The sequence below is a fragment of the Bombina bombina genome, chromosome 11, assembly GCF_027579735.1.
Source record: "Bombina bombina isolate aBomBom1 chromosome 11, aBomBom1.pri, whole genome shotgun sequence".
Classification (NCBI taxonomy): domain Eukaryota; kingdom Metazoa; phylum Chordata; class Amphibia; order Anura; family Bombinatoridae; genus Bombina; species Bombina bombina.
Genome location: NC_069509.1, coordinates 164,714,348 through 164,735,099, shown reverse-complemented (window position 1 = coordinate 164,735,099; position 20,752 = coordinate 164,714,348). Strand labels below are relative to the sequence as shown.

The 20,752-nt window shown below is 35.7% G+C and overlaps 1 protein-coding gene across 2 annotated transcripts in view; it reads left to right on the top strand.

Moving 5' to 3' along the window:
- Positions 1–254: 254 nt before the first annotated feature.
- Positions 255–20,752, top strand: part of GPRC5B (G protein-coupled receptor class C group 5 member B) — a 110,601-nt gene continuing 90,103 nt past the window's right edge. For both annotated transcript variants that reach the window (XM_053695212.1, XM_053695213.1), the window contains exons 1-2: positions 255–528; positions 17,875–18,884. In XM_053695212.1, coding sequence (XP_053551187.1) covers positions 17,879–18,884 — 1,006 coding nt within the window. In that variant the 5' untranslated portion in view covers positions 255–528; positions 17,875–17,878. The remainder of the gene's footprint in view (positions 529–17,874; positions 18,885–20,752) is intronic.

Sequence of the window (20,752 nt, the reverse complement as noted above, 5' to 3'; positions counted from 1 at the left end):
AATTACTCAGGAATGTTCTGTACATTTAAAAGATCTGATTTCATTGACACATTCCCAGAACTTAGCTGTTGATGCTGCTAGAGGGGGCAAGTGTTCCTGCAGCTCTACTGCAGTGCTGATGGTCAGTGATTGGTCTCCTGACACTGTGGTCAAAACAAACAAAAAGCAATGTATCCTGCACATGGTAATAGGCAGAACACAGGGTGCAGACGTCACGTGGGGGCGTGGTCTAGGCTTCAGTGGGCGGAGCTTCAGCCAACACTGGTGCACACTGCAGCATAGTGTAGAGGTGTCAGCAGTTACTGAGGCTCCCATAGCTCCCAAGCCTGGCATCACTAACAGGGGCCACAGAAACAGGCATTACTGGGCAACTGCAAACTGGACCTCCAATCTGCTAGAGCATCCCCCCCTGATCTGCAAGCAGGACAGTGAGAAAATTGTGCACTGGGCTTCCAGCTACTGCAGAGATGTGACTACCCTGTCTGATACCAAGAGACCCCTTCATAGACTGCAACCTCACATCTGACTGTAAGTCTAATGGTATATGCATGGCAGGAATGTATACCCCAAGTGCAGGCAGATAGATAGATAGATAGATAGATAGATAGATAGATAGATAGATAGATAGATAGATAGATAGATAGATAGATAGATGATAGATGATAGATAGATAATAGTAAATAGACATACAGATAGATAGATAGATAGATAGATAGATAGATAGATAGATAGATAGATAGATAGATAGATGATAGATAGATAGATAGATAGATAGATAGATAGATAGATAGATGATAGATAGATAGATAGATAGATAGATAGATAGATAGATAGATAGATAGATAGATAGATGATAGTAAATAGACATACAGATAGATAGATAGATAGATAGATAGATAGATAGATAGATAGATAGATAGATAGATAGATAGATAGATAGATGATAGATATAAATTAGATAGATATATACAGTAGATAGATATAGATGATATAAAATAGATAGATTAGATAAAATAGATAGATATATAAGATAGATTACATAGATAGAGATAGATAGATAGATAGATAGATAGATAGATAGATAGATAGATAGATAGATAGATAGATAGATAGATAGATAGAGATTAGATAGATATATACAGTAGATAGATATAGATGATATAAAATAGATAGATTAGATAAGATAGATAGATAGATAGATAGATAGATAGATAGATAGATGATGCATGGGAATATCTAGATATGGATCTGTTATGTACCTATGCACACACTCACAATGTATTAAAGTGTTACAATATTTCAGACTATTATAAAGCCGTGATTGCATAAGGTAAACAACTATGTAGTACTAAGAAATACAATGTTGCAGTCTGTAATTTTTTACTTGCAAATTTGTTAAAAGAAAGCAAATTCTAATTGACATTGTGTATGATGTTGATTGATGCATGAGGTACGTGTGAATTGTGTATTTGCCAACACTGATGTGTGTATAAATAATAAGATGCCCAGCAGATCTGTTTAACTCATTGCTTGCTGTGGGGTTGCTGGGCTTCAGCAGGAGAAAGTGATCTGCATGCAGAGTGCAGTTTTCTGCAGGACAATGTATTGGTCAGAGGACCCTAGCTTGTTAAATGCAGAATAGTTTAGTGTTAAATGACAAGCTGTTATGTGCAAGCTAGACATGACTGTGTACTATATAAGATACAAGTCTGAGAGATATGTGCCATGCTTGGGAAGTGCAGGGTAATCTGATTACAGTAACCCCTTGATCACCATAGCTTACACACAGGAGACATCTATGGTATGGCTTGATTTCTACTGCTGCATACTTGTGTGCCCCTCATTTGTTCATTCATGTAAAAGAAAACAAGCTCCTATCTCACTAAAATTCATGTGTAGACCAGGCTAATCCAGTTTAACCATTTGTTTTCACGTGCAAGATGTCAAATGTCCCTGCAACAGCAGAAGTTGGGTGCATGTCTTCTTTGTAAGTGAACAATCTGTAGACTAGTATTCTTTAATGCTGTGTCCAGCAATTGGGGGATGCCCCCTCTAGTGAATTTCCTGTTTTATGTTATGTTCAATTCTGTCTCAACTCGAGTCAAACTTTAGTAACAATGACAATATTTACTAAATATTAGCTACAAATTCTCCCTGGGAATTCGCTTTATGATGAATAGGGAACAGTGTCAGGACGCACATTTTAGACTTACTAAAACATAAAGATCTATCCAGTGACATAAATAGCTGCAAATCCTTTTGTTATATTATGAAGCTAATTTGCTAAATTTGAAGAGCTCTTAAAATTTTTATAAATTTGAGCTATTTTCCTTGATGGTGTTTTTTTTGTTTTTTTTAATCCTTAAATGATGGGAGCATTAACTTGGGAATCCACAAATTGGCTTTTGAGAGTCATTCCCCTCCTTTAAGATGTTGGTAAAGGGTTAAATAGTGATAACAATGACCAGGGTCCATTTATGCTGAATCTCACACCGTTCCTAATGTTCTGTAGATAAAATGCTGCATTGAGAATTCCCAGTGTGCAGTCTCTGATGAATAGAAGCTATTGGTTAAGATACTCCCACCAAATATCTCTTTGTTCCCATCAGCCTGCAAGGGGTCTCAGGGCAGACCCTCTCCCATTGTATGCACTGAGATATGCAAAAGATAGTTCCCACACCACATTATGGAGTTTATTCCAATACCAGGATTAAAAAAAACTTTGCTGTGATTAGTGACATAACTATAACTAGTTCATTCTGGTCACAACCTGCTCTGGCTATGAGACATCCTACATTCATGTAGGATAAAGAAGGAAATAAATCCAAATACTGAAGCAGGTGATAGTGATTGATCTATTGTAATCCATGGTATAATAAAAGCAGGTATTCCCCAGTTTTATTGCATTCTCAGTGAGTTTTGTATTTATTGGGATCTGTATTGTAAATCAATTCCAGCTTCCCCTGTTGTGTACATATAACACAAGGGTAGCTGTTTCCTTAAAGGCACAGTATACACTCATTTTCATATAACTGCATGTAATAGACACTACTATAAAGAATAAGATGTACAGATACTGGTATAAAAATCCAGTATAAAACTGTTTAAAAACTTACTTAGAAGCTGTCAGTTTAGCTCTGTTCATAAAATTATACAGAAAAGCATGTTTATTTATTTCTTAAAAATTATTAAAGGGACATGAAACCCAAAACTTTTCTTTCATGATTAAGATAGAGAATACAATTTCAAACAACTTTCTAATTTACTTCTATTACCTAATCTGTTTCTTTCTCTTGAAATCATTTGTTGAAGGAGCAGCAATGCACTACTGGTTTCTAACCGAACACATGGGTGAGCCAATCACAATCAATATATATATGCAGGCACCAATTAACAGCTAGAACCTAGGTTCTCTGCTGCCCCTGAGTTTGCCTAGATAAACCTTTCAGCAAAGGATACCAAGAGAAGGAAACAAATTAAATAATAGAAGTAAATTGGAAAGTTGTTTAAAATTGTATTCTCTATCTGAATCATGAAAGAAAAAAATGGGTTTCGTGTCCCTTTAAGCAATAGGAAAATTGTTATTATATATATGAAAATGGTTCCTTCTACTAAGACATGACCTGTAATTGAAACAAGAATGGAATCAATTTGTAAATTGCAAATGTTTTCTTAAAGGGACATTTTTATATGCAACTTTAAAAATGGAGCATTGGATATGGAAATTAGTGCTCACTATACTAACAAACACCTAGATTACGAGTTTTGTCAGTAATGCTGTGCGGTGCTAACGAGCAGTTTTCCCTCACTGCTCACCTACAGACAACGCTGGTATTACAGGTTTTTAGAAACCCGGCGTTAGCCGCAAAAAAAGTGAGCGGAGAGCAAAATTTAGCTCCATATCTCACCTCAATACCACGTGAGATGTGGTGTAGTGTTAGGTGTATAGTGTAGTGTTAGGTGTAATTGTAATTTAGGTTAGGTTTTATTTTACAGGTAAATTTGCCTTTAATTTAACTAGGTAGCTATTAAATAGTTAATAACTATTTAATAAATATTCTACCTAGTTAAAATAAATACAAAGTTGCCTGTAAAAAAAAAAAAAAATCCTAAACTAGCTACAATGTAACTATGAGTTATATTGTAGCTATCTTAGGGTTTATTTAAATGTAAGTATTTAGTTTTAAATAGGAATAATTTAGTTAATTGTAGTTATTTTATTTAGATTTATTTAAATTACAGGGTATATTTAAGTTAGGGGGTGTTAGGGTTAGGGTTAGACTTAGATTTAGGGGTTAATAACTTTAATATAGTGGCGGCGACGTTGCGGGCGGCAGATTAGGGGTTAATAAGTGTAGGTAGGTTGTGGCGATGTTAGGGCTGGCAGATTAGGGGTTAATAATATTTAACTAGTGTTTGCGATGCGGGAGTGTGCGGAGGTTTAGGGGTTAATATATTTATTATAGTGGTGGCGATGTCCGGTTCGGCAGATTAGGGGTTAAAAAAATGTATTTAGTGTTTGCGATGTGGGGGGCCTCGGTTTAAGGGTTAATAGGTAGTTTATGGGTGTTAGTGTACTTTTTGTTATTTTCTGAAAAAGAAGAGATTATTGGGAGTTTTTCATGTTGTTCCCCTAATTACACATAAAGAGACACTAAGATTCCACGGAATCAGGGCCACCTTTAGCATTTGCAGGGCTCTTGGAAAGACATATTTGTGGGGCTCCTCAGCACAGCCTCAGTATTCCCCTCCCCCATATGCTCAGTCCATGTCCTAAAATGTAGTATGTCCTATTTAAAGAATAAAACTCTATATTACACCTTCTGATACAACAAGCACCGCTTCCTAAACTTAAAGGGACCGTCAAGTTCAAATTAAACTTTCTTGAGTCAGATAGGGAATGTAATTTTAAACAACTTTCCAATTTGCTTTAATCACCAATTTTGCTTTGTTCTCTCAGTATTCTTAGTTGAAAGCTAAACCCCGGAGGTTCATATGCTAATTTCTTAGACCTTAAAGGCCGCCTCTAATCTGAATGCATTTTGACAGTTTTTCACCACTAGAGGGTGTTAGTTCATGCGTTTCATATAAACAAAATTGAGCTCACGCACATGAAGTTACCTAGTAATTGGCTAAAATGCAAGTCTGTCAAAAGAACTGAAATAAGGGGGCAGTTTGCAGAGGCTTAGATACAAGGTAATCACAGAGGTAAAACGTGTATTTTTATAACCGTGTTGGTTATGCAAAACTGGGGAATGGGTAATAAAGGGTTTATCTATCTTTTAAACAACAAAAATTCTGGTGTTGACTGTCCCTTTAAAGGAATAGTCTAGTCAAAATTAACCATTCATGAATCAGATAGATCAGGCAATTTTAAAGGGACATTGAACCCAAATTTTTTCTTTCATGATTTAGATAGAGCATGACATTTTAGGCAACTTTCTAATTTACTCCTATTATCAAATTTTCTTAATTCTCTTGGTATCTTTATTTGAAACGCAAGAATGTAAGTTTAAATGCCGGCCCATTGTTGGTGAACAACCTGGGTTGTCCTTGCTGATTGGTGGATAAATTCATCCACCAATAAAAAAAAGTGCTTTCCAGAGTACTGAACCAAAAAAAAACCTTAGATGCCTTCTTTTCAAATAAAGTTAGCAAGAGAATGAAGAAAAATTGATAATAGGAGTAAATTAGAAAGTTGCTTAAAATTGCATGCTCTATCTGAATCATAAAAGAAAAAAATTGGGTTCAGTGTCCCTTTAAGCAACTTTCTATTGTCAATTATCAATTTTTCTTCGTTCTCTTGGTATAATAAAATGTAGCCACCAATCATCAAGCGCTACCCAGGTACTGAACCAAAAATGGGCCGGCTCCTAAACTTACATGCAAATAAAGATACCAAGAGAATGAAGAAAAAATGATAATGATTATAGGAGTAAATTAGAAGTTGCTTAAAATGCTCGGTCTAAATCAAGAAAGTTTAGTTTTGACGACTATTGGTTTAATACAGGATGTACATTGCACCTTCTCATATACCCTCACCCCTGATAGTGCTCTGCTCCCCAAAGTGCAGGGCCCAGGGCAGGTGCCCCTATGATGAAATTTAACTTGAAATCACTGCCCTAAATAAAGCTGGTTAAGAAATGGGAAAAGATAATCCCAACTCCAAATGGTCTCAATGCCAGCACATAGGAAGGGGCAGTTTTTGGGTTAAAAGGGAATAAGAATTAATAGAATACTCTGACACACTCTTGCAATGCATTTTGAAGTACAAATATGGCTGATGTAACATAATTTGGCTGAGTGTACATTGTTGGTGCAAAAACTGAGCCAAAAAGTGTTTAAAAAAAAGAAAATGCTTGAATGGGTTAAAACATTTCCTTATTTTACTGTTGATTGCATATGTGTTTAACCCAATGAAAAAGGGGTTTAATTGAATTCAAATTAGCTCCAGTAAAGCAATGCACTACTGGGAGCTAGCTGAACACAATAGGTGAGCCAATGACAAGAGGCATTTATGTGCAGACACCAATTGGCAGCTAGTTCCCAGTAGTACATTGCTGCTCCTGAGCCTAAATAGGTATCAACAAATGATACCAAGAGAACAAAGTTAATTTGATATTAGAAATAAACTTACCTGGTCTATCTGATCCCTAAAAGCTTAAAGTGATGATAAATTTAACCAATTTCAAACACGTTATTTACATCTATACAACTTGTAGATTAAAACCACTAACTTTGTTTCTAAATTTGTTAATTTCAATCATTAAAAATGTAACTTTTATTTTTACTGTCTTTACTTGCCTCCTCCGTCCCCTATATTTTATTTCTGTAGTGCAGTGATGTAGAGAGCAGTCCCATCCGCTTTCTACATACACACCAATGGGCATTCTCGAGACTGGCAATACAACACGTGAAACACTTGCACACACACGGAGATCATCAGCCTCAGAGGAATCAGAGCATATAAGCAGCTCTGCAACAATTTTTTTTTTAATTAGAGAGCCGCACGGCACACACAATAATTGGATAACTCAGGAAATGGGAAAATAATAATTTGCTTTCAATTTACATCAAATTGAGATTTTGGCTTGCCATATGTTATTGGACTCTTTTTGACTTGCTCTACTAGGTGTAAAGGGGCAAAATACCCTTTAACGCTTAGCAGTACCAAATGTGAAACGTTTTAAAAGCATGTAAAACACGCATATTCAACAAATCAGAGCTCGACAAACGTGTTCAAAATCTAGGCACCAGCCCATAAATTTAGTAGACAGAAACTTTTGGCCATCCCTATAACCTAATAAAAGTTGGATGCAGTTGATGGTGGCTGGTGGAGAAATGTGGGGGGAACCAACTGTATTTTGGGGACTCTAAACTAGAGTGCTAAGGCCTAATTTGAAGGCACCAGTGGCTCCGTGGCACCTGAGTTTGTCAAGCTCTGCAATAAGTCATATGAATTTTTAAGAATTATGTTGACCCTAATATTTTATTTATTAATTATATCTATAACTCATTAAATAGTATAAATTGAAGCAATAACGAACTCACAATCATTTGAATAAGATATTGTTTAAAACCATAAAGAAAACTATATTAAATAAATATAGGAGTCATAAGTTAAGTAGTTTAGTAAATATTTGTAAATATATTTCTGTGCCTGTTGAACTAAATCATTTTATACCACTAGGTCAGAACAACATACCACTAGGTCAGAACAACATAAAATATCAAATTGTTAACATTAAATGAAAATGAGGCTAGGGCAATTTACAAGATCTTCATGCCCTTGTAAACCAGAGTACGGAAATATATATAAAACTAAAGAAAATCAGCTGCTAATATTTTACACTAGCGAAATTGGTTAAATAAACATGAAAGTCAAAATCAAAGTATTAGTAAATTTGTCAAACATAGAATTAATAACTATAATCAACTTTATTTTTTAATATGTTTCATTCATAAACTCTTATTTCTAACAGGCAAAAGTAATGTTATTCATTAATATAATAAACTTTTATTATTGCACATTCGCCTGCCCTTTCGCTGATTTAAATCGACTAGCGCAAAAGGAAAATCCGACAGCTTTGTAAACTACTTGGCGGTGTTATCTTTTATAGCAGATGTAGAGTCTTCGTATTTCAGAATGTGCTGCGGTAAAATACTGAGACAGTATAGCCCTCGCACTTGTTTGATTCTTTCATTTCATTCAAAACTTTCCATCAGCAAACACTTAAAGGGACAGTCTAGGCCAAAATAAACTTTCATGATTCAGATAGAGCATGTAATTTTAATCAATTTTCCAATTTACTTTTATCACCAATTTTGCTTTGTTCTCTTGGTATTCTTAGTTGAAAGCTTAACCAAGAGGTTCATATGCTAATTTCTTAGACCTTGAAGCCCACCTCTTTCAGATTGCATTTTAACAGTTTTTCACCACTAGAGGGTGTTAGTTCACATATTTCATATAGATAACACTGTACTCGTGCACGTGAAGATATCTGGGAGCAGGCACTGATTGGCTAGACTGCAAGTCTGTCAAAAGAACTGAAAAAAGGGGCAGTTTGCAGAGGCTTAGATACAAGATAATCACAGAGGTTAAAAGTATATTAATTAACTGTGTTGGTTATGCAAAACTGGGAAATGGGTAATAAAGGGATTATCTATCTTTTAAAACAATAAAAATTCTGGTGTAGCCTGTCCCTTTAATAATGAGATATGTTTCTCTGCTCTGTTAAAGGGACAGTATACACTCATTTTCATATAACTGCATGTAATAGACACTACTATAAAGAATAATATGCACAGATACTGATATCAAAATCCAGTATAAAACTGTTTAAAAACTTACTTAGAAGCTGTCAGTTTGGCTCTGTTGAAAAGGCTGCTGGAAAGCCCACTGCAAGTGGCAAATAAGACACTCCCCCCCTCCCCCTTCTTTTGCATATGAAAAGACCCTTTACACAAACAGGAGCAAGCTGGAGTAGGTAGTCGAGCGTATTCACATAAAACTTTGGGGCTTGGTTAGGAGTCTGAAAATCAGAGCAATGTTATTTAAAAATAAGCAAAACTATACATTTAAAAAAACAAAAAACTTTATGGGCTATATAAATAGATTATCTACAAAACATTTATGCAAAGAAAAAATGAGTGTATAATGTCCCTTTAATCACAAAATAGTTAGGGTAAATAAAACAGATGAGCTAATAATGTATGTAATATGACTCTTTGACTTATGTAATCAATGAAAAATTATTTTTGACACACGAGGGAATCCCCAATGTCTGTAATGCATCAGTATAAGTAACGGGTGTGGTGTACAAAGCAGAGGACTGCGCAGTAATAAATTCCCTAGTCAGATTGTGTCATGTGTGGGCAACAAGTAACGCACTTTTAGTGCATCATCATATTCTTAGCAACACTCTCCTCTTGATAAATGTTTAACCCCTTGCTTTCCTGGTAGGTAAAGCAATGACCAGAGTATAAACAGAGAAGTATTGCAGCTATACAACAGAAAGGCATCACTTTAAAGGGACAGTTCACCCAAAAATGTTCTCTCCTTTAAATTAGTCCCAATTATCCTTTTTTTCCTGCTAGAGTGTATTAAATTGTTTACAAGAAGCTCCTTTACTCCTATTTCAGCATTTGAAATAGCTGATTTAGCCTGTGGTATAGCCACCTATACAGAAAGTTTTGATACTGGAGTCTCAGCTATTGACAAGCCTAAGTAAACACAGCCAGCAGAAGAAGTTACACTCGCAGTGGGGTGCAGGATAGTTAAGTAATAAAATGATAATTGTCCATTGTTCTCCTTATGTATTGAGCTTTGGTGTTCCAGACAAATAAAAGATAAGGAAGCAAGTCTGTGTACACAACATTATAACATAGTGAGATCTGATATCACCTTTAAAGGGACAGTCTAGTATGAATTAAACTTTCATTATTCAGATAGGACTTTTAACCCCTTAAGGACCAGCGACGTACCCTGTATGTCGCTGGCCTTTTTTTGGGACTTGATTGTTTTATAGCGCGGTCTTACCACCAGCATTGAGACTGCTCTATTCCACAAAGCCTGCTGGAGGGAGGGCATTAATAGCGTGTTCTTGCTAGACTTGTGCTATTATGTCCTGAAAAAACCCTTAATGACCAGTGACATACAGGGTACATTGTGGTCATTAAGGGGTTAATTTTAAGCAACTTTCCAATTTACTTTTATCATCAAATTTGCTTTTTTCTTTTGGTATTCTTAGTTTAAAGGGACAGTATACACTCATTTTCATATAACTGCATGTAATAGACACTACTATAAAGAATAAGATGCACAGATACTGATATAAAAATCCAGTATAAAACTGTTTAAAAACTTACTTAGAAGCTTTCAGTTTGGCTCTGTTGAAAAGGTAGTTGGAAAGCCCACTGCAAGTGGCAAATAAGACACTCCCCCCACCCCCCCTTCTTTTGCATATGAAAAGACCCTTTACACAAACAGGAGCAAGCTGGAGAAGGTAGCTGACCGTATTCACATAAAACTTTGGGGCTTGGTTAGGAGTCTGAAAATCAGAGCAAAGTTATTTAAATATAAGCAAAACTATACATTTATTTAAAAAAAAAAACCGTTATGGGCTATATAAATAGATCATCTACAAAACATTTATGCAAAGAAAAAATGAGTGTATAATGTCCCTTTAAACTAAACATAGGTAGGCTCATATGCTGATTCTAAGCCTTTGAGGGCTGCCTCTTATCACGTGCTCTCTTTTCAACACAAAGAGACAGAAAGTACACGTGGGCCATATAGATAACACTGTGTTCAGGCACAGGGGTTTATTTAAGATCTAGCACAAACCAATAGATAATAAACAGTCACAGTCATGTTATCAGGGGACTGGAAGAAGGTTCTTAGATACAAGGTAATCACAGAGGTAAAAAGTATATTAATATATAATGCTTTGCTTTATTTAGTGTTAATATTCCTTAAAGGGACAGTACACTGTAAAATTGTTTTTCCATTAATGTATTTGAAATAACTTGTTATACCAACCGCAGAGTATAAAATATTTGAGAAATTGCATTTTTATGCTTATTTGTGTATATGAAGTAGCTGCTTTTGTGCTTTGAAACCACAGCCTATTACAATGGGTTGAACTTAAAGGGACAGTCTACCATAGAATTGTTATTGTTTTAAAAGATAAATAATCCCTTTATTACCCATTCCCCAGTTTTGCATAACCGACACATAAGCATTTATTTAAAGCAAAGATTAGCCTGAGATTAAAGTGATAGTAAATACTAGCGTTTGTGAAACGTTAAGATTTACCATTGGAACAAATAAAGGGGACTTTCAGTCATGAAGTAAAAAATGCTTCATGTTGAAAGTTCCGTTATTTGTCTGAAACGTCCGCCGCACTGTCACTTCTCAGCAAAAAAGTGTTCTGCCGTGGGCTGCCTGAGGGGCTCAGCGCGGTGAATGCTTCAAACAAAGAAAGTAACTTTCAGCATGAAGTATTTTATACTTCAAGACTGAAAGTTCCCTTTATTTGTTTCACTGGTAAATCCTAGTGTTTCACAAACGCTAGGATTTACCATCACTTTAATATTCTTATGCCTTTCTGTTAATGATATTGGTTGTTTAAATATTGAAGCTATAAGTGTAAAGTTTAAAGGGACACTGAACCCAATTTTTTTCTTTTGGGATTCAGTTAAAGCATGCAATTTTAATGAACTTTCTAATTGACTCCTATTATCAAATTGTCTTCATTCTCTTGGTATCTTTATTTGAAATGCAAGAATGTAAGTTTAGATGCCGGCCCATTTTTGGTGAACAAACTGTGTTGTTCTTGCTGATTGGTGGATAAATTCACCCACTAATAAACAAGTGCTTTACATGGTCTGAACCAAAAAAATAGCTTAGATGCCTTCTTTTTTAAATAAAGAAAGCAAGAGAAAGAAGAAAAATTGATAATAGGTGTAAATGAGAAAGTTGCTTAAAATTGCATGCTCTATTTGAATCACGAAAGAAAAAATTTGAGTTTGGTGTCCCTTTAACTCTATATAAAGAAATTGGCACCATAATATTGCTAGGTTTAAAAAGACTGTTAGCTATATAAGCTGGGATTGTTTAGTGACAGTAATAAATGAGTTTATAAAGTAACAATCTAACAGGATTTAAAGACAATTCTGTTTAATCAGAGCTCTGTGCTAAGCAGTTGTGTGTATTTAGCGAATGTAAGCTCTTGCAAACTACAAATAAATCTTGTGTTCAGTCTATAAAGGGACTTGCCTACAGATATATGTGCATTGTGTACATGTGTATATTATATACTGTATGTATATTGTCTTTGGTCTCCACTGAGGTAAATCCGACCTTTATCAAAGTTCCTTGCTTGTTTGCTAAATACATTTTGATATACATTGGCATTCCCTTTTACTATGCAAAGCCAAGTTTTAGGTGTGTATAAGGTTAATAAAGGGACACAGCCAGTGATTGCCATTTTAATTGGCTGACAAGCAGTGTGACCCTCACAGTCACCAGCAATGTATGCAGTTTACAAGCTGGACTTAACCAATCGTTTAAAGGGACAGTCTAGTCAATATTAAACTTCCATGATTCAGATATAGCAGCAATTTTAAGTAACTTTCTAATTTACTCCTATTATCAATTTTTCTTCTTTTTTCTTGGTATCTTTATTTGTAAAAGCAAGAATGTAAGCTTAGGAGCCGGCCCATTTTTGGTTTAGCACCTGGGTAGCACTTGCTGATTGGTGGCTACATTTAGACAACCAATCAGCAAGAGCTACCCAGGTGCTGATCCAAATATGGGCCGGCTTCTAAGAAAGTTGCTTAAAAAATGCTGCGCTATCTGAATCATGAAAGTTTAATTTTGACTAGACTATTCCATCAACCTTTGTGCAGACTTAATAAGAGGTCATGTCATTTTTGCAATAGAATGTTCTAAATTTTTTGTCCCTTTTATTTACACTAAAACAGAACAAAATTTTTACGAATCATTGTCATTATAAACTTGTTGCCAACACCTCCCCCCCCCCAGAAAAAAATAACGTTTCCTTTACTTTGTTTGGGAAACACTCATGGGGTTTTTCAAATACAATTACATAGATGTATTCCAGATATCTGCAAACTGCAATAAATAACTGCAGGGGTAATTAGTTTGCAAAACCATATCCCACTGTGAACAGGGTCAGATTTTCTATAGAATCTAAGATCTTGAGCCCAAAAAAAAAAGAGTCAAGTGTTGTTATGCAGGGCAGAGAGACAGAAATTGGCTCATCTCCTGCATACTAAGCACATATCTTTTGTTATTCATCTCTGTGCAAGCAAATGTCTTCTGCAAATCTGAAGTCATTGAGATAAACGCAGCTCTGTGCAGGAAGCGCTCAGATATTGCAGACGTGCAAGTGATGTATTTGGCAGACACTGCTAATTTATTCCTTGTTAAAACAGTGCTGAAATCCACATCTTTTTTTGCTTTATCACCATCACAGTTTATGAGAGGAGGATATGGTGATTGGGGGGTGTTGTTGATTGTAATTGTTAGATTTTAGAATTACGCACATTTACCCTTTGTGTTCTAAATAGGTCAGAAATGTGGAGGCAGAAAATGCAAACAAGTGTTAAAGGGACACGAAACCCATTTTTTTTCTTCTTTCATGGTTCAGACAGAGCAGGTGATTTTAAACAACTTTCTAAGTTACTTATATTATCTCATTTGTTTTGTTCAATTGGTATCATTTGTTGAAAAGAAAACCAAGGTAGGCTAAGAAGCTGCTGATTGGTGGCTGCATATATATACTTTATGCTATTGGCTTACCCAAAGCATTCAGCTAGCTCCCACAAGTGGATTGCTGATCCTTCAACAAAGGATACCAAAGGAATGAAGCACATTAGATAAAAGAAGTAAAATGGAAAGTGATTTAAAATGCTATGATCTATCTGAATCTAGAGTTGCCAACTGTCATCCACAAAAATACTGGACACTCAGGTTAGCAGGCAGTAGTAATGAGTGGGGCCATATAGTGATGCTCCCTAAAATTGTGCTTAAGACTCCGCCCCCAACCCCAGTCATAAGATTGCTGGGAGATCTGCCCTTTCTCTTACAACCACTAGTTATAAAATTATATATGAGATCTTTACACCAGAAACTGTTGTTGGTTCTAGACCATAATATTTGAGGGTGCAAAACATTGACCACAACGCTAAATATCAAGGCTGTAATTAGTCACAGAACAGGAACATAGATTCCACCAGAATTTTCAAGAGGTATATACCTGAACTGCTCTTGATTTGGAAATTTTGCTAAATTCTGCCAACAAATGACAATGGTAGATTATTTTAAGACATTTATTTTACAGAGTTTAATTGCTGATATATGCTATATGTTTATGGGTCCCTTTAAAAGGGACAGTAAACAGCTTGAGGTTTTTATATAAAATGTTTAGTTATACATAATGAACAACTTTGCTATATACTTTCATTCCCCCCCCACACCCTTCATGTAATTTAGCTCTGAAAATTGTGAATTTTTACAATTCTCAGAGCTGTAAATGCATCTGCTGATGTCTCAAGGCTAACCCTGCTACATATATTCCCTAATTGGCTTTTATAACATCTGCAAAATAATTTATTTGATACTATATTATGCTAACACTGACATTATAACAGTGACCAGCAGCCTCAATCCCAGATTGGCTCCTCCAAATAAGGCACATTGCAAACATGATGTTAAAGGACCATTAAATACAGTAGCATTGCATAATTAACAGCTGCATAATAAAAATACAATACAATAACACTTACACTTAGTTTTAATTTCAAATAAGCAGTAGTTTTTCTGTAAAAAAATATTCCCCCCCACATTTGCCAGTCCCCTGTATCATGTGACAGCCATCAGCCAGTCACAGACTAGTATACATATGTACTGTGAGCTTGTGCACATGCTCAGTAGGAGCTGTTGCCTCGGAAAGTGTGTATATAAAAAGACTGTAAAATTTGATAATGGAAATAAATTGGAAATCTGTATGCTCAATCTGAATCATGAAAGTTTCATTTTGACAGTGTCCCTTTAATTTGTTTTTAAAATGTTTAGAATTGGCTGATATGTAATTCTATAGCAAAGCAACAGAAATGTCTGCAAATACAAAGTCCCAGCATACAACTTCATCTGTCCCTTAGACTATAACTACATAACTAGATAAATCTTTATTATTTTTATATACCAGGATTCTGATTCTATTGCATTATCCATGTTTTGTAATTGCACCAAGGCTTTTTTTTTTTTTTTTTTTTTGCTGTTTCCATGAAAATGTGTCTGTGCATAGAGGCAATAAAGAGACAATGGCCCACTGAAATACAAAGAGAACACAAAGCGTAGACAAACATCTAATCCTTTATGTCTGCACACAACAGCTAATGATTAACATGTGACTGGATGTCAGCTTAAAGGGACGTGAAACACTGACATTGTTATATAAAGCAATGACGGTTTTCATTTTAAAGGGATCTTATCAGACATAAAGCAATCAGCTATGTCTAGCGGTGTATTAAAAGGACGCTGCATTTAAGAATACAAATTTAAAACAAAGATAAAGATCTAAACACGTTAATTTTTTTATTTATTTTTTTGCTAGAAAAATGTGAAGGAAAAGTTTTTGTTTTTTATTTATTAAATTAAAACTAATATAACTGTATCAGTTGTGTATGTTCCACTAGTGCTCATTAGCTTCTTTCTAACGCTCATTGGCTGACAGTCACTTCCTGCTAATGCTCATAGGCTGACAGTCACTTCCTGCTAATTCTCATTGGCTTACAGTCACTTCCTGCTAATTTTCATTACCTCACAATTTCCTCAGCTCACCAGAGTAAGTGCTGTGTAAACAGTTATACTCAGCTGCTGTCTAGCTGCAGGTAAAAAAAATAATGAAGACGTGAACAGCAGCCAATCAGCATCAACAGTGCTGAGGTCATGAACTCTTTTACTGTGATCTCATGAGATTTCACTTAACTCTAAAGAGATTTTATAGTAAAACTTCCTTAAACTGAATAGGGAAATAACATGAGTGTGCATGAGGCTCACTCCCTTGCCGGCCCTGGGACAGACATACTGCTTTGCTGCTTAAAGTCCTTTACAATGAGGTTTGAATACGTAAGACATTTTGAGGTCAAATATCTTTATTTTTTACATAGAGATGTTCAGGTGATATTTTCTAGTCAGCTTTTTACAGCTATGCTGCAGCACTTTCAAGTGTTTCAACATTTGGGTATCATGGCCCTTTAAATAAAACAGTAACTAGTTCCCCATTCTGCATTCAACTAATTTTATCAAAATATATGTAGGTATTAAAGGACCACTAGTGAAATTATTATTGGCTCTCATTCTTTGGAGCATGTCATTTTATCACTACCGACCCTGCAAATCTAAGGACCACTTAAGGCAGTAGAATTGCATAATTATTAGGTGCATAATAAAGAGACAATGTAATAACACCTACTCTGAATTTCAAATAAAGCAATAGATTTTTTCAGGACAATTTTTTTTATACAATTTTCCAGCCCCCTGCATCATGTGACAGACATCAGCCAATCACAGACTAGTATACCCTGTGAGCTTTGGCACATGCTCAGTAGGAGCTGGTGACTCAGAGAGTATGAATATAAAAAGATTGTGCAAACTTTGATAATGGAAATAAATTGGAAAGTGTCTTAAAACTGCTGCTCTATCTGAATCATAAAAGTTTATATTGACTTGAGTGTCCCTTTAAACCACAAAACTGCTGGTCTTGAGCAGAAACTGCAGCTGACCCAATCCACAGCGCCATTGCCGACACAGCTTACTCTGGACCAGCAGTTGCCTGCGGTTCCTGAGCTCTCTAAAGGTGATTTACCTATGTGTTTAACCAATTTTTCACTTTAATGGCAGAATACACTAGATTGTTCTTTTGTGCATTTGACTGGGTTATCTATAGGTTATCTATTCATTATTTTTTTCTGTCATTGCATAAAAAATGTCAAGAAGCTCCTGTTCTATTCTGCTATGTTTGATAAATGTATTCAAATCTAGTTGCCATCCCAAAAAACATTTGAGCCAGATTTTTTTTTTTAAAAAAGACTTAAAGATACATATATTAAAATACCACACTACATACTTCATAGTGATTGCTTAATATGTACAGGAACTTGTTTATATCTATCCCTCAATTGCCACAGCAGAGGAGATAAGATAGACATGTACAAAATGGGTAGGTGCCTGAAATGCAAAACTAAATGATCATTTTAAATGCTTGTAAACTATGTATTGTCAGGGCTCGACAAACCCAGGAGCCAGGGAGCCTCTAGTATGCCTGGCTCCTAGATATTCTTCCTGGTTCCTAAATTTTAAACAGATTTGACAACCACTGTATAAAGTATGCAAATCTTTTGCAGTACAGTGCTTAAAGGGACAGTCTACTCCAAAATTGTTATTGTTTAAAAAGATAGATAATCCCCAAGATAGATAATTAACCATTCCCCAGTTTTGTATAACCAATACAGTTAAATTAATATAATTTTAAACTCTGTGATTACCTTGTATCTAAGCATCTGCAGACTACACTCTTATTTCATAGCTATTTATTATCTATTGACTTGCATTTTAGCCAATTAGTGCAGTGTCATCTACAACTCCAAGGGAGAGAGCACAATGTTACCTATATGGCTCACATGGATTAGCAGTCTCTTGTTATGAAAAGCTTATATTACTAACACCTTAAGGTATTTACTTTAGCATTTTAACATTGCAATAACAAATTGAATACAACATCTTGGAAATCATTGTAAATTATATTATAAATAAACTAATTTTTGTTGTCTTGTTCTCTACAGAAAAATGAAATCCCATGCAGTTGCAGTCATATTTATTTTCTTTGTTATTGGCTATGGCTCATCTGAAAATTCGACTACTTCTCGGGGTTGTGGGCTGGATATCTTCCCACGCTACGTCTACCTTTGCGATCTGGACGCCATCTGGGGGATAGTTGTGGAAGCGGTTGCTGGCGCAGGTGTGTTAACAACCTTGTTGCTAATGCTGATTCTTCTAGTGAGGCTTCCTTTTATTACTGAGAAAGAGAAGAAAAGTCCACTAGGAATCCATTTTCTCTTTTTGCTTGGAACCCTTGGACTGTTTGGTTTGGCTTTTGCATTTATTATACAAGAAGATGAAGCTATCTGCTCTACCAGGAGATTCTTATGGGGAGTTCTGTTTTCTCTCTGTTTTTCATGTTTGCTTGCTCAAGGTTGGAGGATCCGTAGACTTGTCCGACATGGTAAAAGCCCATCTGGATGGCATCTTGTTGGGATGGTCATATGTCTCATGTTGGTTCAGGTAATCATTGCTGTAGAGTGGATTATCCTAACGGTGGTAAGAGACAAAAAGTTGGCTTGCAGTTATGAACCAATGGATTTCGTAATGGTTCTTATTTACGTAATGGTTCTGATGATACTTACCTTGGGTCTTTCACTTTTCACGCTTTGTGGGAAGTTTCAAAAATGGAAAAAAAATGGAATATGCCTTATCATTACAACTTTTCTTTCCATTTTAATTTGGGTAGCTTGGATGACTATGTACCTGTATGGAAACAACGAACTCAATAAAAAAGACCAATGGAATGACCCAACGTTGGCAATTGCATTGGTATCTAGTGGGTGGGTATTTCTTATTTTTCATGCAATTATTGAAGTCCACTGCACCATACTACCAGCACCCCAAGAAAATACAACAAATTACTTTGATACGTCTCAACCTCGGATGCGTGAAACTCCTTTTGAGGAAGATATCCAGCTTCCTAGAAGCTACATGGAAAACAAAGCGTTTTCTATGGATGAACATAATGCAGGTAGGATGAACGTTTGTTATGTTTCAAGCCTGCAGTGATGGCTAAGGACCAGTATAGGAATGAAAGAAAAATACATCATAAAAATTTTGTTTTATTGTTTGTTTTGGCCTGTGAAGCAAAAACTCGTAAATGAAAATGCAATTGTGTTGACAGAAAAGTTTGCCATCTGGGTGGCATTAAGAAGTATCCGGTGGGGCAGTATATTTGGCAAAATTATAACATTTTCTATTATTTATAAATCTTACTTAAGATATTCAAAGCAAATCTTCATTGCATAATTTAACATACATTGATTTAATGAAAATTTGTACAGCAAACAGTGAAACATTAGTTCTCTTGGTATCTTTATTTGAAAAGCAGAAATGTAAGCTTAGGACCCCACCAATTTTTGGTTCAGCACCTGGGTAGCGATTGCTGATTGGTGTCTAAATGTAGCCACCAATCAGCAAGCGCTACCCAGGTGCTGAGACAAAAATGGGCTGGTTTCTTAGCTTACATTCCTGCCTTTTCAAATAAAGATATAGAGAGAACGAAGAAAAATGATAATAGGAGTAAATTAGAAAGTTTCTTAAAATTGCTGCTTAATCAGAATCATGAAAGAAAAAATGTGGGTTCAATATTACTTTAAATAGTGTGCATATAAAAAGACTGAACACAAGTTAACAATGGAAGTAAATCGCAGAGTTTAATTGTGACTCTAATATACTGTACCTTTAGCAATGCCATTCTCCCCATATATGATATAGGTTCATATTCTCCCTTCTCTTCTTACACTTTAGTAGATGGGGAAGTGAGAGACTTTGGGGGTTCAAAGTAATGTGATGTCAAAATAATCTGGTTTTGTAAATGTCAGATTAAGATTAAAATCAGTCTGTCAGTATACTCACAAACCAACAAATTGAAAATCACCCCAAGTTCATTCAACCAGGGTGATTGACAGGCCTTACTCTCACGCAATTGGTTGTGTGAGGGCAGGAGGGCGGTATTGCACAAGTGTTCACTTATGCAATGATAAATATGGGGAACACATTCGCCCCACAATTTGCAATAAAATGCAGACAGGTTCACTAAATGTGAATCCTGTCCAACCGCAAATTGATAAATCTTGCCCTAAGTGTCGCAAAAATGATTGTGTTTGTAATGTCTGATTTGGGATTACTCCTTTTTTCTCTGTTTAGCAATTGAACTGAAATATCTTCAGTAAGTGTATCTTATCTACAGTATCAATGTATCGATTCTGATTGGTTGATGCAAACAAAAAAAAAACTTTTCAAACTGAGAGGGTGAAGCTGCAGTCTGCTTGTGCTGCAGGATAAAGGTGTATGTTTTCTGCTTGTGCTGCAGGATAAACTGTATGTTTTCTGCTTGTGCTGCAGGATAAAGGTGTATGTTTTCTGCTTGTGCTGCAGGATAAACTGTATGTTTTCTGCTTGTGCTGCAGGATAAAGGTGTATGTTTTCTGCTTGTGCTGCAGGATAAACTGTATGTTTTCTGCTTGTGCTGCAGGATAAACTGTATGTTTTCTGCTTGTGCTGCAGGATAAACTGTATGTTTTCTGCTTGTGCTGCAGGATAAACTGTATGTTTTCTGCTTGTGCTGCAGGATAAGGTGTATGTTTTCTGCTTGTGCTGCAGGATAAACTGTATGTTTTCTGCTTGTGCTGCAGGATAAAGGTGTATGTTTTCTGCTTGTGCTGCAGGATAAACTGTATGTTTTCTGCTTGTGCTGCAGGATAAACTGTATGTTTTCTGCTTGTGCTGCAGGATAAACTGTATGTTTTCTGCTTGTGCTGCAGGATAAACTGTATGTTTTCTGCTTGTGCTGCAGGATAAGGTGTATGTTTTCTGCTTGTGCTGCAGGATAAGGTG